Here is a 22,759-nt window from a genome sequence, read left to right as displayed (position 1 = left end):
TCATTCATAGCTCAGTCATACAAGACACCATCTGGATGGTTGTCAATGAGATGGAACAGACTTCAAACACTGAAAGGGATAAATATGAGAAAAAAATAAATACCTTATGGGAATAGTGAGGGTCCATGATGCGGGCGAGTCCAAAGTCCCCAATTTTCAGTACCAAGTCCTCTGTGTTGACGAAGAGGTTGGCGGGCTTCAGGTCACGATGAAGCACGTTTGCCGAGTGGATGTATTTGAGTCCTCGCAGCAGTTGGTACATGAACAGCCGTGCATGATCCTCGGACAACAAGCCCTGTTCCAGTACTTTACAGAGGTCGGTTTCCATGTACTCTTGTACGATGTACACAGAGTTGACTTCCGTCAGAGAGCTCACGTCCTCCGTAAGCCTCCGGCCACTGGGCCCCAGGGTTTCGAACACCTTCACGATGTTGTCGTGATCGAGTCTGCGTATGATTTTGATTTCGCGTAGTGCATGTTTGACGCTCTGAGGGTCGGTCAAGACAATCTTTTTCACAGCGACCCTCTTATCACAATCGGTGTCGACAGCGGAAAAGACCAGTCCGTTGCCCCCGTAGCCCAGCGGCTTCAGGTCCATGTAGCGAGGGCCCAGATCGAAGCCGTGAATGTTCATAAGGCTTTCAAATTTCTCTGCCATTTTGCGTCCTAGAAGAGCAGCTCTGTGCAGATATTATAACAGGAAGGATTTTTGATTTATATGATATGCAGCTGATCTTGAGTCGCAACTACTAGAGCTAGTGGAGAAAGACAAACCTAAAAACACGAGAGGGGCACTCAAGCCTAAAAAGACTTGAGCGTTTTCCCCAACTAACTGTTACAGCGTATTCTGAGAGATGCTGGGAACTGATTCGGATATGTTGCCAAGATATGTTGACATATCTCTTTAGCAGCTTTTTGCGTAGTTTGTGGGAGATGTGTCTTTATTTCAATGTTTAATAGGGCACAATGGAATGAATTTGGAGGCCAATGAAATATCTTTGAAAGCAACTGAAATAATTAAAGTCACTAACTATAAAACCATCGTCACAGTGCAGAAAGTTTCAGTGTATGACTGGCCCTGAGCAGCAGCATTATTAGCGGTCCAAGTAAATGGTGATAAATCTACTTTTTTTTTTTTTTTTCCTTTTTCCTGTTTTAAGCACCTGATGTGTGGAAACCAAAAGGGTTGATGATCTCAGTGAGACGATTCCTTCTCAATGATCAGGCGGCTCCAGCTCACCGCAGTCGCAATCAAAACTATCCTCCATTTTACACTGGGATACCCTGCAAACAGAGCAAAAAAAAACAACCGATTAGTAACATATCATATGTCAAGCCCAAAACTCAAAGTTCCCATCCTTATGAGCACTTTGCAAATATGCTTTTCCTTTTCTATGGAGGAGACGGTGGAAATTGAATGAATTTGGTCTGTGTTCTGAGACCGTATAAAGGATTTTGAAGAGAATTTAACAAACCTTTCTAAACATATTGATTTAAAAAAGGCAAGACCACAAGTACACAAAGAAATACAGAGCACCCCTTATTCAGTTCTGAACTTTCTGAATGAAATCGCTGCGGTAAAACGCTTGCAAAGTTATGACAGCCCTCTTGGGTAATGTTTCCTGTTTGTGTGATTGAACCCCATCTCTGACGTCTCGACACTATCTGATGTCATGGGTTCCTATGTCTCCTCCCCATACTGTAAAAGACACCACAGTGATGGCAACACACATGTAATGGATTAACACGGCCCCGGCCTGTGTCTGAAGACACAAAGGTTGGGGGTGATTCAGCCACGTTGCAGTAGTGTGTGAGGGAAATTATGGCCGACCGGCTGCCAACCATTTTGTTAACTGAAGAAGGGAGCCAACAAACACTGAATAAGTCCTCTATACTAACATTAAACCAACACCTATAAGTTATATTTACACAGTGACAAAGTGAAAGTGTGTTTTAAATAATTAACATAATCCCAATAAAATGTTTCTGTTATGGACCCACCACAAACTACATTAAAGACATTCCATGACAGTGTTTACTGCTACATTTAACACTCCAAAAGTAAATGTTAGGATTTTCCAGCAGTAACTACAGAGATTAATTAATAATTCAATAATAAAGTGGATATTGTTGAGGTGTGATGATTTTACGAACAAAATACAATAACGAGGAAAACTAATAAAGTACCGTTTTATACAGACGTGTTTTGTTTTTATTGCGGTTCTGTAAAGTTTAGCTAAACAGGATGTGTTTTTATTGGTCATTTTCGGTCCTCCATTTTACTGTCAAGCTACATGCTAAAGCTAAAACTGAACACCGGCTCAGAGTCGAAACACTGTTTCAATCCAAAAACTGTAAAGCAGAATCAATAACCTAATAAAAACAGGAGAATTCCCATATATAAAAAAAGCATAAAACTGAAGCTAAAATAAAACAATTTATAAATAGCGGCAGGATTCACGTAAACAACAATTCTCCTTAAAACCAAATTTTAAAAACATCAATAAACCAGCAAATGGTGAAATCTAAACGTTAACATTGCATATTAATATCTTACGTTGGAGTAAACAGTGTACTCTGAAGATTTACGTGTAAAATCGTGATGTTTTTAAGGCGCTTCATCGTGTTACCTGAACAAAGAAGGTTATTGTGCCGCGGCTGATCATCTCGCCGCCCTTTGCCGTTAAAATTAACCTTTTAACATACTAAAGCAGACATATTTACATCCCAGACAAGCTCATATATAAAACAAAGACATAAACCATGTACTTACTCTTCTCACGGGTGTCATGTATATTTTATTCCTAACCGTTCTTGGTCAGGTTTGTATGCGCTACCAGCGCGCTCTCCTCACAGACTGCTGTATGAAGCGTTTGTGTTGAAGCACTGTGAATAAGAGCTGCTACGCATGCGCAGTATGCGCTTCTATTTCTATCCGTATGGCGTGAAGCCCTGTGCCCGGTTGCATAAAGCACCTTAAGTTTTTCCCTTAAGTATGACACTTAAGGCGTGATTTCCCCTTAACTAAGGGAATGACTTAAGGGTGTTGCATATAATCTCTTAAACTGTTCTCTTAGGTAAGGGAAACCGTTAAGTGTTTAACGACAGCATCCCAGGTTTTGCCGTTAAAAAATTCTACTGTTGCCATAGACACGTTATTTGTTAATACGTATCGTGGTAAGTTTTCACAGAAAACAACATAATATGGATAAGGAAAACAAAAAAGAAAACCAAATATGAAAGAGACGAGAAACTCAAATTGATTGTTTACTCAAAATTGAGATTTCTGCCGTCATTCACTCACCCTGACGCCCTCATGTCGTTCCAAACCCATAAGACTTTCATTCATCTTTGGACAACAAATAAAGATATTTTTAATATTCTCTCATCATTTATGTCCATTTATTGAAAGACATCCATATGATTACGGCTGTGTCGGAAGCTCAAATGTGCGCGCAAGAACCAATGAGGGTTGTTTTTGCGTGTGATGCACGCACGTTTGCGCTTCCGTTTACCATATAAGATATGTTATAAGATGTTATATTTCATCAATGTTTATGTGAATAAACCGCTAAAGTACAATTTGTCTATCATATAAAGCGGCCGATCGTGGCACGTTATACGACTTGGATTGAACCTGCTCACTCTGTGTAACACTTAAGGTGAAGTTTTACGAACCTTACGATATACTTAGGGAAATGAAGGTTAAGGGGCTTTATGCAACACTTACGCATTACTTAAGTGAAAAATATATACTTAAGGGAAATTCTTAAGGGTTTATGACGTTTCGCCTAAAGAAACCCTTAAGTAACACTTAACGGTTATTTTCTGCAACACCCTTAAGTTTAAGGGAAACATAAGGGCGATCTTAAGGGAAAATTACACTTAAGGTGCTTTATGCAACCGGGCACTGCTCTATGAAGCGTTACTACGCATGGGCTTTGAATGATCTTTGCACTCCTCCCGCTTATTTTATTGCTATGGGAACGGCGCAGTATTTAAACTTGATTCAGACTCATTCAGTTGAAACTCACTGCAATAACCTTAACATCTATAAACTAGCTAGGCCTACCTGAAATTGTTAAACATGAAATTATGGGATCAACAATAAATTGATCACTTAATATTGTAATAGATCATACGAATATATACATTTTAAACATTTAGCAAAATTCCTCATCACAAAATATTTTAAACAAAGTCAATATTTTTTAAGCATTTTATGTTTATTTTTTCTTAATAATATACTTGGATTATATTTGTGTAGGCTATACCACAATTTTATATTTTTGGAAAACATTTTCAAAATCAACAAACAAAATTCATTGTCATATCATTTAAAGGGTTAGTTCACCCAAAAATGAAAATTCTGTCATTTATTACTCACCCTCATGCCGTTCCAGACCCCTAAGACCTTCGTTAATCTTCGGAAGACAAATTAAGATATTTTTGTTGAAATCCGATGGCTCAGTGAGGCCTTCATATATAGGGAGCAGTGACATTTCCTCTCTCAAGATCCATAAAGGTACTAAAAACATATCTAAATCAGTTCATGTGAGTACAGTGGTTCAAAATTAATAATATGAAGTGCCGAGAATATTTTTTTTATATTTTAAAACAAAATAACGACTTATATAGTGATGGCCGATTTCAAAATACTGCTTCAGGAAACTTTGGAGTATTATGAATCAGCGTGTCGAATCAGCGGATCGGAGGACCAAAGTCACATGATTTCAGTAGTTTGGCGGTTTGACACGCAATCCGAAACATGATTTGATACGCTGATTCATTATGCTCCGAAGCTTCCTGAAGCAGTGTTTTGAAATCAGCCATCACTAAATAAGTCATTATTTTGTTTTTTTGGCACACCAAAAATATTCTCGTTGCTTTATAATATTAATATTGAACCACTGAACTCACATGAACTGATTTATATGTTTTTAGTACATTAATGGATCTTGAGAGAGGAAATGTCATTGCTGGCTATGCAGGCCTCACTGAGCCATCGGATTTCAACAAAAATATCTTAATTTGTGTTCCAAAGATTAACGAAGGTCTTACGGGTGTGGAACGACATGAGGGTGAATAATAAATGACAGAATTTTCATTTTTGGGTGAACAAACCCTTTAAGCTTACACACTGTAAATTAACGAAGTTAAGCTCTGCTGCAGGTTGTCATATCTTACTTCCCTGCTGAAAAACAAACAAACAAAACAATAAAAACCATCACAGAAGTTCTAATGGTTTCCATTACAAAAGTACTAATAATACCATTACAAACATTACAAATCATCAAATGTTAACCATTATCAAATGGTTTCCAGTAGCATTGCTGCCAAGTTCGCAGTTTTCCCGCAGAACTGTGCTAAACATGTAAACTGTTGCTGTGGGGTTGATTTTTGGTTTAAATTTGGTTTAAAGGTTTGACATATTGCATGAACTGTAATTGAATGTAATGCATGTATTGAAATGTTTTACATTCTACCAACGATAAAACTGCTAAGTTCTGTGAGAGAGTGGCCTTTTGAGCTCCTTTAAGAAAACAGTCAGATTATTTATGATTAGGCCTATAAGTTAAAATCGTGTATAACACATAACAGTGACTGTAAAATATGTATTTTAGGTATGGGTGTGGCATATGTTGAGATATGATATTTGGATAAGGAAATTAGCTTTTGGGATATTTTTTGATTGGCCTTTGCTAGTTTTACCTGGCAACCCTGTCCATTAGTGTGTTTTGGGCAATAATCCTATTCCATTATAGTGGTTTTAACATTAGACCAATAAGCCAACAAATTACCAGTAGAGATCCACAACAGTTTCCTCTAAAAACAATAAAATGTGGTAATTAAACTTATTTGGCTTAGCTGCTCTTTCAAGACAGTTTGATTCCAGATGCTGACTTTTACACTGCTCATCTGTGATAAAGCAGGGTCGTTCTGTTCTTTCCTGAGGTCGGTTTAGTCTTTTAACTTCTTGTAATCTTTAATGAATACGTCGCTGCTGACACCGGATCTGCCAGTAGAGGCAGACTGCTTCAGATCTCAATGTTCCCATCATTCAAGATTTATTGCCATTAAGCTGCTGCCCAAATAGTTCTGGGTCTGTGGTGATGTAATTATTTTGGAATACATCTTGAACTTTCAGGGTAACTTACTTATTTATTTAGCCAAGTTAGTTGTATTCTTCTTTTCACATGTTCACCTAAACTGCCCATTAAAATCTTACGAGTAATAACAACAACAACAACAACAACTATAAAACATAACCTTTCAGGTTCTTATCTGATGTAGCCTACAGACAGCATGTTCTGATCCAGCCGACCATCTCTACTCACTGCAGTTGGGTCGATTAGTCGCTCCTTCCCTGTTTCGTTACGCTTATTTCCAGAATGCACGTTATAATTATATTATCCCAATGCCTTCATATGGCTATAAGAAGAGGTCTGACCGCACGACGCATGATGATGATCTCCGCACACGAGCTGTCCAAAAGCCATCTGATGCCCACAAGCCTTCAGACTGATACGATAACGAACACAGTGTAAACACATTACATGCAGCAAAGTTGAGCTGCATGGGCCCGAGCAGAATGATCAGGACTGAATGTCCTGCGCCAGTGCTGAATGAATGGATGGATGCGGCGCAGCATCAGCAGCAGAGACGCGCGCATGTGAATCCCCATGTGCTCGCGTCTATGCCGCACTACGACTGCGCACCATAGCACAGTGTGTGCCCTACTCATCATATATCACACAGTGTATCATTAGGCTATACTAAGTGCCAGCAGAAAAACATAATTTTAGATTACTGTCATACTATAAATACAAATTATGCGTAAAATATTTTTTAATGCTTATTTAGCCCATTTATTTATTAAGGATGGCTGCTGTAAAATACACTATAGTATAGTTAACCCAAAAATACAAAAATGAAAATGGTCATTTATTCATCCTGCTGTTCCTTGAAACAAGTATGTTGAACATTAAAGGGAGTTAGATATACATATGTGCATGCTGCTCCTTTCCACAAAATGAATAGATGGTGACTGTAGATTTCATCAACTAGCAAAAAGGACAAAAGTTACCCATACAACTTTTGCAGTATATTCTAAATCATGTGATCAGACTGAAATTAAATGATGTTTTATTAACAAAATTCTAGAGGAACATCGTTCAAATAATCTGACTAATCCTCACATCATTTCTGCCAGCTGTCAACAATCCATAACATATCTACCCAAACAGCATTAGTGAAGGCCTCTATATAAACACAGTCGACTCACCCATATTCCTTGAGTTTTTTCAGCATCCCTCCACCACCCCGTCTCCTCACACTCGCCTGGTTACTTTCCTAACCAGAAATACGGGGGGTGGGAGTACTCTGGGTTCAGGCCAAATATCGAGCTCTGAGCCCTCTCCTCGGACAGCACGCCAAATTACGCATACTATTTACTATCTGATTATTTGTAAGTGTGAACTCGTGAAAGTTATTATTCAGTGAAATTGTTCATTTTTGGAGCTTGAGAGCTCCAGTTTCTATCCACTTTCATTGTATGGAAAAGAGCATCATGGACATTCTGCAAGATGACAATTTTAATTGGGTGTAATATCCCTCAGTTTTTGTAAACCTCACTCCCCTGATCTCAAGAGGCGCTCTAGAGATTGCGACCTTTAGCCTCCTTGTTAGAGCACCCGACTCCCATGCCAGCAACCCGGGTTCGAGTCCTACTTAGAGCAAGTGGTTTGAACAGGAAGGGTTACATTATGGTCCAAGAAATATTAACAAAAATATGTCTGAGAGCCCCCCAAATAACACATGCCCTCTATGTTTGGTCCAATATGAAAACATCTTTTGTTGGTCTGTTTGTACCATGCATTCTAACCCCATTACTGTCTGCTTTTATGATGGTTTAATATGTACCACATCATAGGCCAAATTATGTACCTTCAAGATTGTAGCTTAAGTCTAAAATAAGATACAAACTATATGTGGAAATATTAAGAGGTTACACATCTCTGTGGCAATGTTGTGTAACTCTGAGATGTATAGTGTTACCCTTATTAAAAGTTTATGATGGAAGAGTTTCACGTAGTCCAGTTTCACACCAAATGTCTTACAAGTCAGCCATTCTAGAAGCCCAAATCTACCAACGCAACACATGCATGACCTATGCAAACCTTGGTGGTTGTAGAGGGATTCATTTGAATAAAAATAAACAAGCTAGTGGTGTGACTTTGTGGACTTTGTGTCTGCCTGCAGCATGTGGAAGGAGAACAGTAGGTGTTGGGTAACAGCTGAGGTGTGTCATTCACTCACACACATCAAACATTGAGGTTTATGACCCTCTATGTCACCAGACTGTCTTAAACAAATAGATGCTCATAACCTACTTTCACAACCAAACAATAATCATTTATAAAGTGACGGCATTTCACAGAAATTACAAATGAGGTTTTTTTCTTTTTCACCTTTGGATACTACCAGACAAAATGTGAACTTATCCTTATATTAAGCTTTTATTTCATAGCTATTTTATTGTATTAGAAATCACCCCAATTACTTTTGGTAATACCTCGGATGAGTTAAAAATAACCCAAAGTATTAAACACCATTTGTGCCATGGACATTAATAATATCTCAAATCTTTCAGCTTTTTAAAGAGACCTATTAATTAATTTTGTAAGTGGTTTGACCTGGCTTTTTATAATTTTGTCTGATATTCTGGACTTGTACTGAAAAATCCAACCATGTTAAGGACTCTCTGCCTAGCAGCACACTCAAAACTATTCAAAAAAACATATAATTTTTTAGCCACATCTGTAACATCTCATCATGGTAGTGAGTTTCTAAGCACCTTTTGTGATACATTTTATGATGTTTATGTACTGTATGCAATATTTATACCCCAATTATCTCAAGCCAAATTTATTTGTAAGCAGCTTTACAGAAAATCATAATATTAATATTTATAATATCTTAATATCGTCATGCCTTATAGTCCCATTTAACAGATTAGAGCTGGGTAATTTTACATTTTGTGACAATACAAGCAGTCAAGCAAATACGATATGTTAAATAGTATATATTGCCCTACACAAGTATACTGTATGTGTGTGTATCTAGACAAAAAGGAAAATACTTATATATACAACTTTATATAAAGAGCTAGGTATAGTTACATTTTGCGACAAAATTAAAAAAAAAAAAAAAAATCAGCCAGGTGAGATTATCTTTGATTTCGCTTTACATGAGTATGGTGGTGTCTATCAGGAGTTAGTAAGCAGCAATGAAGCACATGAGACAGGAGCAGCAAACTTGTTTTCCATCTTGTTTTACTCCTTCACTTCCGTTCTCACACATTACATCATACACAACAGTTCAGACGTCCCTTTTCAAAATAGTAGTACACAATATAATTTACTTAACATCATGTTTAGGTCTAGTGGTATGAGTGTGTGTGTAGTGAGCATTATTCTCAGCTGGAGTTGATGGTGTGCACAGAAATGCAGTAAGATGGGAAGCATTCCGTGTCTTTCCATCACTAAGAACGTATGTACCCCAAGTCTTTTGGCAACCATGAGAGGTTCAGTAAACTTTCTGTGTCCCATAGGGCATAACCTCACTTTATCCCCCTTATAGAAACTCCCTCCTGGAGTCCGAGCACGCTGCTTAGCATCAGTGTACTTTTCCATTTTGTGTTGCAGCCGCGTAACCCTTCGGCGAACAGTCTTGTCAATTGGTGGGTGCACAGATGGCAAATTTGCCTGCCTTAAAAGGTGCTAAAAGAGTGAAGTGATAGTTAAAGCATGTGAAGTGGCATGGTACACCTGGTTTCCATGGGTTATATTGCCGGATGGCCATTTGGACAGTGTGTTTGAGCACACGGTTGAACCTCTTTACAACACCATTAGCTGCCGGGTAGTAGAGATAGGACCGATGGTGACGAATATTCCTTCCTTCCAGAAAAGCAGATGGAAGCAGCAGATGTAAACTGAACACCGTTATCAGTAACAATACTCCATGGATTTCCAAGGCGGCTGAAGACTGATGACAGAAACGGAACCACAGAATCCGTAAAGACAGTGTGAGTAAAGGACACCTCAGGCCATTTGCTGTAATAGTCAGATATAGCAAACCTACAGTCAAATGCAGCAGTGTCAAATTGCCCGACTATATCCACAGCAGCTTTCTGCCATGGTTTATCTGGCAGCGACACTGTTTGGAGAGGAGCAGGGTGTGACAGGTTTGTCAGTGAGCTGACACACGTGGCAGGAACGTACAGCATCATAAACCTGAGCATCCATCCCTGGCCACCAATAGAGATCGTGAAGGAGTTGTTTGGTCCTCACCTCTATCTGATGTCCTTTATGTGCTATGGAGACCAGCACAGATCAAAGAGCAGCAGTTGCAATCGGATGTGGAAGTTGTCCTTAACAGACAGTTCCAGACGCATAATATGGCAACAACTCACCGTCCAGTCCCTTGGGTAAAGGTGTCCAACCATTGGAAATCTGTGTACGAAGTTTGATTAGAACAAGCGCATGCAACATCAGCATTAGAAGCAGACGGAAAAGCAACAAACTCCTCCTCAACATCATTAACAGGAGCAACAGCATTATCTGCAGAAGAAGCAGGTAAGGGCAAACGTGACAGAAACGCCTGTACACGTGTTTAATCAGGAACAAGAGCCTCTGCTGAAACAATATGACCTGAGAACAGCAGGCTGGTTTGGCGGAAATGGCACTTGTCTTTATTGAGCTGCTATCCAGCAGCTTCTAGTCATTGTAAGACCGTTTGAAATCCAGTCAAGATGATGGTCTTCATCTTCTGAAATGCCGCGGGTGCTGAAGCCAATCCGTAAGGAAAGCAACAAAAACTGAACAGTCTTTTGTGAGTAATAAAGGCTGTGAGATCACAACTGTCCTCATGCAGCGGCACTTGGTAGTAAGCATTAGTCAGGTCGATGGTAGAGAAAACAGTAGAACCTTTTAGTGCAGAGAGTAGTTCATCCATGTGTGGTAATGGAAAATAATCCACAATCATGGCTTTATTTGGCTCTCTGTGGTCAACGCACATCGTATTTTGACCTGACTTTTTGCGTAACAATAATTGGTGACACCCATGCAGAGGCATCGATACATTCTATCACCCCAAAGTGATTTAATTCCTCTGACACAGCACTATGAACAGATGGTGAAGTTTTTGACGCACAAGTGTGATGGTTTCATCCAGCTTTACGTGGTGTATAAAGTTTTTAGTATATCCAATATCATTTGACTCATCAAAAGTGTAATGAAAGACTGGCACAGGAGAAGCAGGCACAGGAAGGGCAGTAGGAGGCAGGACTTGATTGTTTTCAGTCCTCTCATGCAGTGCAGACATTAGGTCCCTCCCTATGAGTGGTGTCCCTTTGTCCACAATGAAGAACGTAGCAGGGACTGAGTGGTCATGTAGGGTAACGCTCGCTAGGGAAACATCCAACCACCGGAATTTGGGCTATTGTATATGTCACTAGTCTGGCTTTGGGTTGCAATAGCACATTGTTACTGAAATAGCATGCATAAGTGATGTAGGGCAGGACAAATATGGAAGACCCCGTGTCAACCACCAAATCCATCACACAAGTCTGTGAGTCAGAAGAAGATACAGTCACTGTATAATGCTGTAAGTACGAGCTGAATATTCTGTGTACAGTACAGTGTGGTAAGTAAATTTCAGTTTGGCGTAATATCGATCTTTTTACGTTTCCAGCATGTTGCAGTTGCAGCCGTCCAGTTTACTGTGTTAGCTGCGTCTCTCCGATCCACAGCGAAAGCATGACTTCCTCTTCCCCACCTGAGCAGAATTAAGAAGTGCATGTGACGGTTTCCCCGTTGTTCTTCGTTTTACTGTTTGCTGCACCGTTTGTAGGGGACTGTAACTTGGCGGGAATTTGAAATGGATTTAGCCAGATCGGCAGCAGATTCAATCTGGCATGCTATTGTTACAACTCTGTCCAGTGTGAGATCAGTTTTTAGTAAAAGTCTCCTAAGTATTTGTGGGCTAAGCACATTCTCTACTAACTGAAGACGTGACGTTCAACTACTTTTGGCACGAAGTAGGCTTTCAGTGCATCCTCTGCTTCCTTATACGTCGTACCTGTGTTAGGCAAGGAGTATAAAATCCGTTGTCCCTCTGTGCCAAGGCAGTGAAGCAGTACAGCTCTCCATCTTTCATCTGGCCAAGCATCCCTGTGGCATCAATAACCTGAAGATCATTTTCAAAAATCTGCAACCATCTGTTGAACGTCATAGCAGGTTCACCAAGGCGAGGCAGTAAAAACCTCGGGAAAAGCACGTTAGCAACAGCCATTTTCAAAGAAATAAAGGCCCAATACTCGTCGCCAATTTGTGTCAGGAGTTAGTAAGCACACGAGACAGGAGTAGCGAACTTCATCCATCTTGTTTTACTCCTTCACTTCCATTTGCACATATTATGTCATACACAACATTTCAGACTTCCCTTTTCAAAATAGTAGCCCATAATATAATTTACTTATGAACACAAAATATACTGTGTGTATGTGGATACAGTTGGATATAATATACATCCAACTTTGTATAAAGAGCTGGGCGATAATATAGTTTACATTGTAATGATATAAACAATCACACAGCTGAGATTACCAGAAATCTGAACACAAAATAAAAATAAATATGTAATGTTTTAAACATTTTCACACCATTTAACATGCTTTTTTTATGCAAAACAACTTCCAGTACAGTAGTTCCCTTCAGGGCCATCTGGAGCCACTGATCAAGGGCACAATGGCTTTCTATAGCTCCCGGGTCACCGCTACTTGGCATCAGCCTGCAACAATTGTGTAAGCAGCCCAGATCACTACCACACTGACACATCACAGTTAATTACATAACCTTTGGGTGATTGACACCTCCATCCTGCAGTTTGGAGAGAAATATTGATCTTAGTTGTCTCATACGGAACTGAGAAACTACTGATCAAAACAATAAAACTGTAGAGGAATGTTCCATGATCTATAGTTTACATAATCCAGTGAGCCAGTTATTACGGTCCACTGAGCCTCCTACACCCTCTCACGACTCTCCTTGATGAGCGCCTGCACCACACTTTGTTTACTGTTTGTGTGCACATGCTTTCTAGAGTTTTATTGGGGAAAATCACTTTTCAATTCAAATAGTTGATTTTTGTGCCCTATAATTACATTACAATGTACCCAGGGCCAAATCTATCCACTTAATGATGTTCAGATGAAGCTGTGCTATAAATTGTAACTGTGCAGGTTTAGGGGTCACTGATGCACTTCTGGTAATGAGAGTTTTGAAGCTTCACTATGCATAAGTGAACCATGCCAGGACCTTCTTGTCACTCCTAAATCCTGGAGCTGTCCGTGTGCACCCTGTTTCTGGGACTCTTCCCAACCTGTCATCATAAATCGGTCCCAAACATTCAGTGTCTATATTACATGTCCTCAAAAAGAGAAGGACGCCAGAAGAAAGGTCTCTGAAAGTTAGTCAATAGTCTTATAAGAGTCACTGTGTTAGTAATAATCATAAATTAAGCAGCAAAGTTCAGCAAGTGAAGTCCGGTAAGAACAGGTAACTTACCATGGCTGAATTCATCCAACAACTGTTGGGAGCACATTTTTTTAAATCAGCAATCCATGCAAAAGTTTCAAATAAGTAAAAGTATCCAAAAAGACAGTATCCACCAGGGAGAGGTTAAAAGCAGGACGACAGAGACAGCCAGAGGGTGTCCAGAGTGGCTGTGGTGTGGAGGAACACTCGTCTGTTTCTGGACTCCGGCTCCATAGTGGGCTGTTATAGGCTAGGAGAGAAGGGGGCGGAGTTTCTTCTGTGTATGGTTCTGTTAGTCAGCACCAGCTCTAGTCCTTTTACAGGTCACTCTACATGCTCTCTTTTAAACTATCTCTCTTGTTCATTCAGTCCCTCCTTATTTCTATGGCTTTCTACCCATTTATCTTTCTGTCATTCAAACTGCCTGTGTGTTCAGTGCACATGCGCAAACTAAGAGCATTATATTTTCCTTTTTTTTGTAGACAGCAGCAGTTTGATGGCTGTTTGAGTTAGAGGTGCATCAGATAAATGAGGAATTACATATATGCTTGAATAGTTTTAGTACAACATGACTGTTCAACACTGGCAAAATATTATTTCAGCTACTTGTTCTGTTCTGAAGTAGCAAGGTCCGGACTAATTATTCATTTAACAGACACACCTTTTATGTTTATTGCATGACTTACGATTAGAGCAAACAATTAATTAGTCTAACAAGGTGCTTGTAGACAACACAAGAATCAAAATTAAATCAAAACAGACCCTATTTACTTTCTTAATACATGTCCAAGGTCTTATTGTGATCTATGGATTATTCCAATTGTGGGGAAAAAAACAGCTTGCTCTATGTTTTCCTTTTTCCTTTATGTCTTTCCTTTTTGGCTGAAGTTACATAGTGCTCTTATGCTTTAACCTCTCAATTCCATGATTTAAAAATCAATTATTTCCATGATTTCCAAATCAATTCAGGATTTAATCAGTTCCTGAGGTTTCCCATTCTAGTTGGTTATACTGTACTTTATGTTTGGGACATGCATGTGATGCAATCAATCTATCTATTAAAAAATTAAAAAATTACATGACAAAAATTGTAGTTAGTAATGTAATCCATTACATTACACATTTATGGTAATGTAATCTGACTACTTTTTGATTACTTTTGACCAAACTCATTTATCACATTGATTTGAATAATCCTGTACCATATTGATATAAAAATACAAAGAAAAGGAAAATATATTCCATTCTTTGTCAAAAACATGCAGTGTATTAAATATTACAATAAGTTAAGGTTTCCCAGACTGGGGTTCGTGAGTTTAATGAAAAGCTATTACATAATAAAATCATATAAATTTTACATTTTAAATAAATAATTGTGTCATATAATTTGGAATCTGTAACTGATTTTTTATTTTATTTTTTTGAACGAAAACTACTGTATGATGTTTTTTGAAGGAATATGTTTAAAAAGAAACTTTTTTTTTAAAAAAATCATTATATTTGCAATTTCATTTGCTAATGCAAGTGGTTTAGAAATTAGCACAATGTTAGCCAAATGCTAAAGCTTATATTTCCATATGGGCCTACCAAAAACATAATGACAACCTTACACAATTTTGTCACCTGACAAAATACCACAAGGTGATGAAATAGAATGTCTTATCAAGTAATCATGAACAACTAGTAAGGTCATGAAAAAGTCCACTGGTCAGAGTGGGAACACATTTCAAAGAAACTCATGATAAATCCATGGTAATTCATTGAAATACATTGGAGTAGAAATTCATGATAACTGCTTGGAGTACCACATAAACACAATTGTTATTCATGTAACAACTATTCAGTACCATAAAAACACCCGATACAATCAATGGTACCACCACAATATGATTTTGTAGGTTCCAACTCTGTGATTGGTGCTGTTATTTTGTTGATCACAGGGGCTGTATGTACACAGAGGGGCCTCTGAACGTCTGCCACGTTTGGATGTTTACAGGAGAGAAATACTTGGGTGTGATAAAGTTACAGGTTATATGTGGGGGTCATTGTGTGTCATGTTGCAGAAATCTATCTCTTTTCCTCTCCCTATCCCTCGCTAATCATCTGTCTATTTTTCTCTCCATTCCTGTCATGCTATGAGCTCTGCATGCATGTGTTTTGTATGTCCATGAGGTCAACATTTCCACTAACAGATGCTTGCATCAAGGGTGTGATGTTATCAAAATAAAAGGCTTTAAATAGTTGGCAGTGGGCCTGTGACATGTGTCTATTAGGTTTATTACCATTTGGATTTGTGTTTCTAGGGTCACTGAGATCCAGTCACTGTCAACCTGTTTATGTGCCCATGATGAATAAAATCTGGTAATCTTGGTTCCTGAGGTAGTTATCACACACATTTTGGTGTTTGGCAAGCTACTAGTTTGCCAAGCTACAAGCTATTTGATAATTAAAAGTGGTTAAACTACACTAAAGTTACTCTTTTCAAATATACATAGGCCTATAGCTACAAGCTAATAACAAAAAGTAGCAACATTGAAGTTATATAGTAATAGTGATACATATTTTTTTTTAATTTAAACAAACTATGAGGATTTTTGAATGAATGTGTTTAAAAGACACCTGTTTGGAAAAAAAAATCATACATTTGCAATTCCATTTGCTAATGTGAGTGGTTTAGAAATAAGCACAATGTTAGCCAAATGCTAATGCTTATATTTCTATATAGGCCTGCTAAAAACATAATGACAACCTTAAAAGTTTATCATCTCTGACAAAATACCACAGCTGCAATATTCTATGAATAAACCTGTGGTAAATTAGTATTAGTATATTAGTAAAAGTGAGGAATTACTATACTATAAACTATACATTTTAGGGGCAGGGTCTGTCAAGTCCCAGAACAAAAGTGTTCTTCAGCATTTTTCCTTTTGTAAAGAAAGAAATTCCAACTGGTTCAGAACGACATGAGAATGAGTAAGCACTTCATGTGGTCGCGTTATGCACTGACATCAGAAATAGGTTGCCCTTTCAGGACCCTGATGACATCTGTGAATCTTTCATTAGCAGAGGCTGCATCAGTTTGGACAGTACCGGCCTGCACCAGCCCCTCATTACAATTCAAACTGCTGTCAGTGATTCAAAATCTTGTTTGAGATAATTAGGGGCAGAGAACACAAAGCTTTCAGCAGTGAATGAATCTTTAACTGGAAAGATGTGAAATAAGTGCACATATGTGTGTTCCTCTCCTTCTCAGACAAAAATTCATAATCACATCCCGTATCCGAATATGCTGATAGCCTTGAGGCCATAAGGATTTGAGTCAGTGTTTCAATCTTAAAGTGTCTAAAGTGTCTATCTTTCAAAGCATGCCGCTACTGATAATGAATGACATATTACAGGTTCAGACGAACACAGACTTTGACTGATTGATAGGTCTCCAAGAATAAGAGAGAACTTCCTTGAATGTAAGTGTTTTGGCATACTTTTTAAGGAGGTCAAAGGATGAGTGAAGAACCACCAACTCTAATGTTTTTTTCTTCCCATCAAGTGGAGCAGAGTTCAATAACACAGAGTTCAATTCATTTATCCTATCAATGTGCTCAGATCTGCATGATGTATGTTGCAGGCATGATGTATTTAATCGACAGCATTTGTCCAACGACAGAATATTTTTTCTTCTTTGGTGAAAATTTTGCCATGATACTTTACTAACCAATAAGATATTACTTTTGGGTCATATGTCTGGAACTACTAGAACTACACATATCAGAGCTTTTGAATGGGATACCACACCAAAATCTATTTCTCCAACCGACATTAACATTGTAGTTTGACATATGTATTATAGTCTCAAAAATCACATTTTTGAAAAGGAACAGTTAACTGAACTTTTAGAGAATTTTTTTTGTCATTTGAAAAGAGTGCAAGACCTTTCTCAAAACAGCAAGCTCCAATCTGATTGGCTGGGAGTTTAAATCAGTCCACTGGGCCGTTTTAAGGTATAAGTCTGCTAGATAGATTTAGCCAGGCCTGTAGTCACTGGGCCGCTCATAAATTGGGTCGGCAATACCACTTTGACAAATTTTCACACGGGATGAAAAATGAGCAAGTCTTTAGTTAATTTTCAGTGACAGAGAAACAGAATTGGCAAAGAGGTTCTAGTGATGAAGATGGTGTGCAAGTGGTGCTCATGCACCCGAAATCCCATCACTTGCATGTGCACAGCTCTTCGTAGCGGTTATAGCCAAAATATTATTAAATGGTGTATATTAAGCACACTGTAAGGTGAGCCACAAGACTCAAAAAATGGGGATAATGGACCCCACTCCGGCCCTGGATTTAGCCATTGAATCTGACAACATAAGCAAGGTTTGAGGCACTTAGGGCATTTTGCCATTTTCACACCTGGCTCATTTTCAGCATTTGTTTTGGAACCTGGCACACTCCTTTAGTTTGGTTCATTTAGGCATATGAACACAGCAAAAGTGGTCCAAGATCACCTGAACAACATGGTCTCAGCCCACTTGAAAATGGACTATGGAACAATTTGCTTGTCGTCAGAAAGCAATCCAACCCAACAGACCAATGAACCAGGATGTATAAAAATGAAATAAAAACTGCAGTGTTTGTCTTGCTAATGCTTCTTTAAATGAATCATGGGTTAACCTGGAGCAAAGATGAAGTGAAATGCCTAATTGAAATACGGTCAGACTAACATATTTCAGAACAAAACATATAAAAATACAGATGAAGCCTAGATTCCTGCTCAAAACGATAAAGAAATATAATGACAGCTACAAAGAAAGCCACAATAATCCTGCAGAACTCTTCCATCCCGATGACTGACTGCTATGAGCAGAATCCCGGAACATAAACGGGTGTACTTTGACCATTGTGAGGAGAGTTTACTTGCACGTGACTTGTATTAACAAATTTTGGTCTTTTTAGGCATGTTGCCTTGTTAAAGCTGAACCGAACCAAGAAGAAATTGCAACATTGTAACAATAATTTTAATCCCGGGTTCGGAACAAAACAAACAATCTGGTATGAAAACGCCCTTTGTATAAATAAATAAGATATAATTGTGGTATGTCCGATTTCATGTGTTATTGCCCCTAAATTGAACATAAATTGTTTTTTTTATGTCAGTCAGACAGTCTTTACCTGTCTAAATGGATGGTTCTTTACCAGAATGAGCTGCAAAGTGGACCAGATCCTATGGTGACAATCTAAATTCTGGCTTTTTGGGAATAGAGGATGATTGTGTAAGGGCAGGTTTGGGTCAGGGATTAGCTGTCTGAGCCTATAATATTGATGGTGAGACTTTAGTAAGGACAGATCTGGGGTCAGAGGTAGATGTCTCTTTCAGTTTGGACAGAAACTGTGGCCAGTGAATTGTGTGAAAGTGTTGTTGGCTGTATACTGGGTTATGTGATGTAATACTGTTGTCTGCCTGGGGACAGACACTGCTATCACAACATGTCCTTCCATCGAGTGCAGTTTGGGATACAGCAGAATCTGGGTTTTCTGTGATGTAACCAGATTTGCACTCGCTACCATGCAATTTATAAACAGGAATTAGAGGTAGCCAGTCCAGCGCCTTTAACCTTTGGACAATCCCCTTTTAGAGTTTGAGAGAGCGAACCATGCTGTAAAATTCAGCATAAACCAGCATGAATTCCATTAGTCTGGATGGTTTATGTTGGTTAGAGCTGGTGGACCAGCATAGTCATGCTGTTCTCAAACAAAACTAAGCACTATGGTCCACCAGCATATCCGCTCCCCATGCTGGGGACCAGCCAACCAGCATTCCATGCTGGTCTTAGCATACAAAACATACCTTATGCTGGTGCCCGGCAATGCTGGATTTTTGAGCAGGGAACGCTTGGCAGGGAGGCTTTATATTCTTCTGTTCCCTTCAGACTCTCTATTTGGTTGTTTGTTGTGAGCGTTTACCCTTTCAAACAGCACGTGATGTGATGCATGTGATGCTGACAAAACATAAGCTAGCTTAGCCTATGCAGCTAAATCACAAGCATGTGTTACAACTGCTTTATTTCTGAAATGATTTTATTTTAACCTCAATATGTTTTCAATATGTCAAATATGAGAAAATCAATCAATAAAGAATATTACATGATTTTTCAAAGAGGCTTACCAGCACATATTCATTCTAGTTGGCTAGCTCTTCATTATTAGTTCCAAGACGTGATTTGATGTTCTATATTTGTATTCGGATGCAGGACATTCTACTAGTTATCTCTGATTTGTTATCTCTGTCAACAAAGAAATCTCCTGGCATATACAACCAAAATATGAAGGATAAAAGATGCTGTGCTATTGTGTATTTTGCAGATGTCCAGAGATGATAATTTACCATGTTTTACAAACTGGTAAAACAAATCTGCAAACACTGGATCTTTTTCAAGGCTGTTGTAGGCTACAGTAAAAGCTTAATTTGGGAAGAATTTTAAGTATTTTTTAGTATAAGTGGTATGACCAGTGATGGGAATAATGGCGTTATAAATAAACGGCCCGAGGAGGCTCTCTCTCAGCCAGGGCCTGCAAAGTTTTTTCTCTGGTGTGTGTGTTGGACTAGTAGCTGGTCATTTAAGCCATTAGTTGACTAATCACATGTATATTAATTTGATTTCTTAAATATTGGAGAGAATAAACCATAATGAGCGTTTACGTAATATAGGCTGTAGGCTATATAGCACTCAAGCGCATGCATAAAGCTTGCCATAAAGATCCGGCAAAAGTAATGATTATGAATGTGACAAAAACAGTAAGGAGACATTTTAATTGTTTATTAAAAAACAAATGTTTTCTGAATCTGTGTCAGCTGCAAAGATGAAATTGACGTTGCTGACTCTCATCATCTCTGTGGAAGCGCTTTGAGAGAAAAATGCACATTTTATTCGGATTACATAATCAGAGAGTAGCCTATTTCTTTTCTTTTTGCATTATTTTGTTTAAAAGTAGACATTTCAAGCTTTCTATAGATATATTTTTCATGTCTGTGAGGCAAGCAGCTGCTGGGTTTCGGTTAATTTAGCCTATAAGAAGCGTTCCAGTTCATGTGCAAGTGATCGCGCCGGCGCCAAGATTAAATTGTCATGATTACATTTTCTGCTATATTTGCTTCTTATTTATTAAATCCAGGCAATTGGTTGATGAAACACTGATTAAAATTAAGATATTTTTTTTTACAAAATGAAATTCACTTTAAAGAAAGGCTTTCTACAAAACAAAACTTAAGTGGTCAAAATCATGTCTGACCCACTCCATGTCTTCTGATATATTGCGCATCTTTTGATATATCCTATCTTACTCATGCTGTTCACGTTTCATAATAAAATAGATGCATTTAAAACATAACATTAAACAAATAATAATTTATTTGCATCCAAGTTAATTGACATATTTGATTTTTTTTTTTTTTTTCTAAAGTAACGCAATAGTTACTTTCCCTGGTGTACTGATGTAACTCAGTTACTAACTCAGTTACTATTTGTGAGAATTAATTGGTAACTATAACTAATTACATTTTTAAAGTAACATGCCCAGCACTGGGTATGACAGAAGCTTCCTCACAGGATGAGGACTTATAAACTTCTCCATTGGCAGAGAAAGGACACACGATACTCTAAGAAGAGAGAAAGACCTCTGAACATGGGTCTATAGACTTTTGTCAGCACTCACTTCTAGATAATCATTAGTTCCTCATAAACCGGCTTTACCCGACCGCAGAGGGATCGAAATAAGCTTGTACACTAGTACACCCAAATGTGTTTATGGTACGAGACGAATCACATGATTAATCTTTATGTATTTTGTCTTAAAGCCTATAAGAGAGATATAAATAGAAGGTTGCGTATGTTGTTTTATATAGAATTATGTGAGATTTAGGATCAACCTCTCTATTTGAGCTTGAAACCTCTACATAATTGTGGGTGATGCTTGCAGCATTGCCGTGGTAACTGCACCAAAGCGCCCGTTGGTGTGGGCCGGTTACATAATTCTCTCTCTTTATCACTGTCAGGACAGCATTGCTCTTTTACCCAGCTTCCATAGTCTGTCCTTCATCTTTTAGACCCATTTTATTGCTAATACAATCAGCTATACACGGTAGGGAAACAAACTCAAGTACAGCTGATTACCCAGAGTGGTTTGCTGGCTGAGGACTTTAATGAATATTGCTCATACTAAAGTCTCCCAACAAAAGTCAGAGATCTCAATATGAATTCAAACATTTCTCATCAAATTCGTCCAAGATCAAATGACCTGAGCTGTAATATCCACATGTATTTTATAGCTGTTTTTTTTTTTTTTTTTTTTTTACATATAATCAAGCATAACTTCATTCAAGTCTCAGGAGCTATGAGAATGAACAACTTCTGAATAAGAAAAATGTCCTCTGGGAAGTCTTAATTGGTAATCTATTTTAGTTTATCCTAGTCTACTCTTAACATGTCCATTAGTTGTCCATGAACAAAACTTTTAATTTAGCTAATGCGTAACATTGCCTTAGGTGCTCTTAGAACAGTGCAGACTGGAATGAACCCAGTGGGCTGTGCAGTAAACATTGGTGTCACGTCTGTCCACCATCCAATAAAGGAATGTTTCACTGCCCTGAACAATATGTGACTGGGTCATAGCCTGGTATTTAGAACTGTCAGTGGAGTGCCTGGTGTGTATCAATACATTGTATGGATTTGGATACTTTACGCCACATTAACCAGAACAGATGGGAACAAGTGTGATAGTAATAGATAAAACCAATAAGTGACATGACGAAATGGTTCTAGAACAGTGTGTTCTGTTCTGTCATGCTTTCGTGATGGTCTTGCATGCCTGTGTGTTTAGAGTCACAGTGGTTGGGACAAGCAGTGTAAATCTAGTGAATTTGGTAGCTATTTAAAGTTTTAGTGCTTATGGAAAGTTTAAGGCATTAAGGTTTGAGAGGGCTAGGCTAAAGGGTTAATTCACCCAAAAATGAAAATTCTGTCATTAATTACTCATCCTCATGTCGTTCCACACCTGTAAGACCTTCATTCATCTTCTTCGGAACACAAATTGACAAGATAACTTTCAATGACCAGAAAGGTACTAAAGACATATTTAAAAAAGTTCATGTGACTACAGTGGTTCAATCTTAA

The 22,759-nt window shown here is 38.3% G+C and overlaps 1 protein-coding gene across 2 annotated transcripts in view; it reads right to left on the bottom strand.

Moving 5' to 3' along the window:
• The window catches only part of mapk6 (mitogen-activated protein kinase 6), a 29,833-nt gene extending 15,980 nt beyond the window's left edge, over window positions 1–13,853 (bottom strand). The window contains exons 1-2 of one of the 2 annotated variants that reach the window (XM_067389812.1): window positions 13,629–13,853; window positions 104–1,284 (exon numbers count right to left, since the gene is read on the bottom strand). In XM_067389812.1, coding sequence (XP_067245913.1) covers window positions 104–658 — 555 coding nt within the window. In that variant the 5' untranslated portion in view covers window positions 659–1,284; window positions 13,629–13,853. Of the gene's footprint in view, window positions 1–103; window positions 1,285–2,773; window positions 2,896–13,628 lie in introns of those variants that run through there. The other variant, XM_067389813.1, reaches the window with a different exon arrangement.
• Window positions 13,854–22,759: the final 8,906 nt, after the last annotated feature.

Source organism: Chanodichthys erythropterus, chromosome 7 (assembly GCF_024489055.1).
Source record: "Chanodichthys erythropterus isolate Z2021 chromosome 7, ASM2448905v1, whole genome shotgun sequence".
Classification (NCBI taxonomy): Eukaryota; Metazoa; Chordata; class Actinopteri; order Cypriniformes; family Xenocyprididae; genus Chanodichthys; species Chanodichthys erythropterus.
The sequence above is the reverse complement of the archived record's forward strand: the minus strand, read 5'-3'. Positions and strand labels throughout refer to the sequence as shown.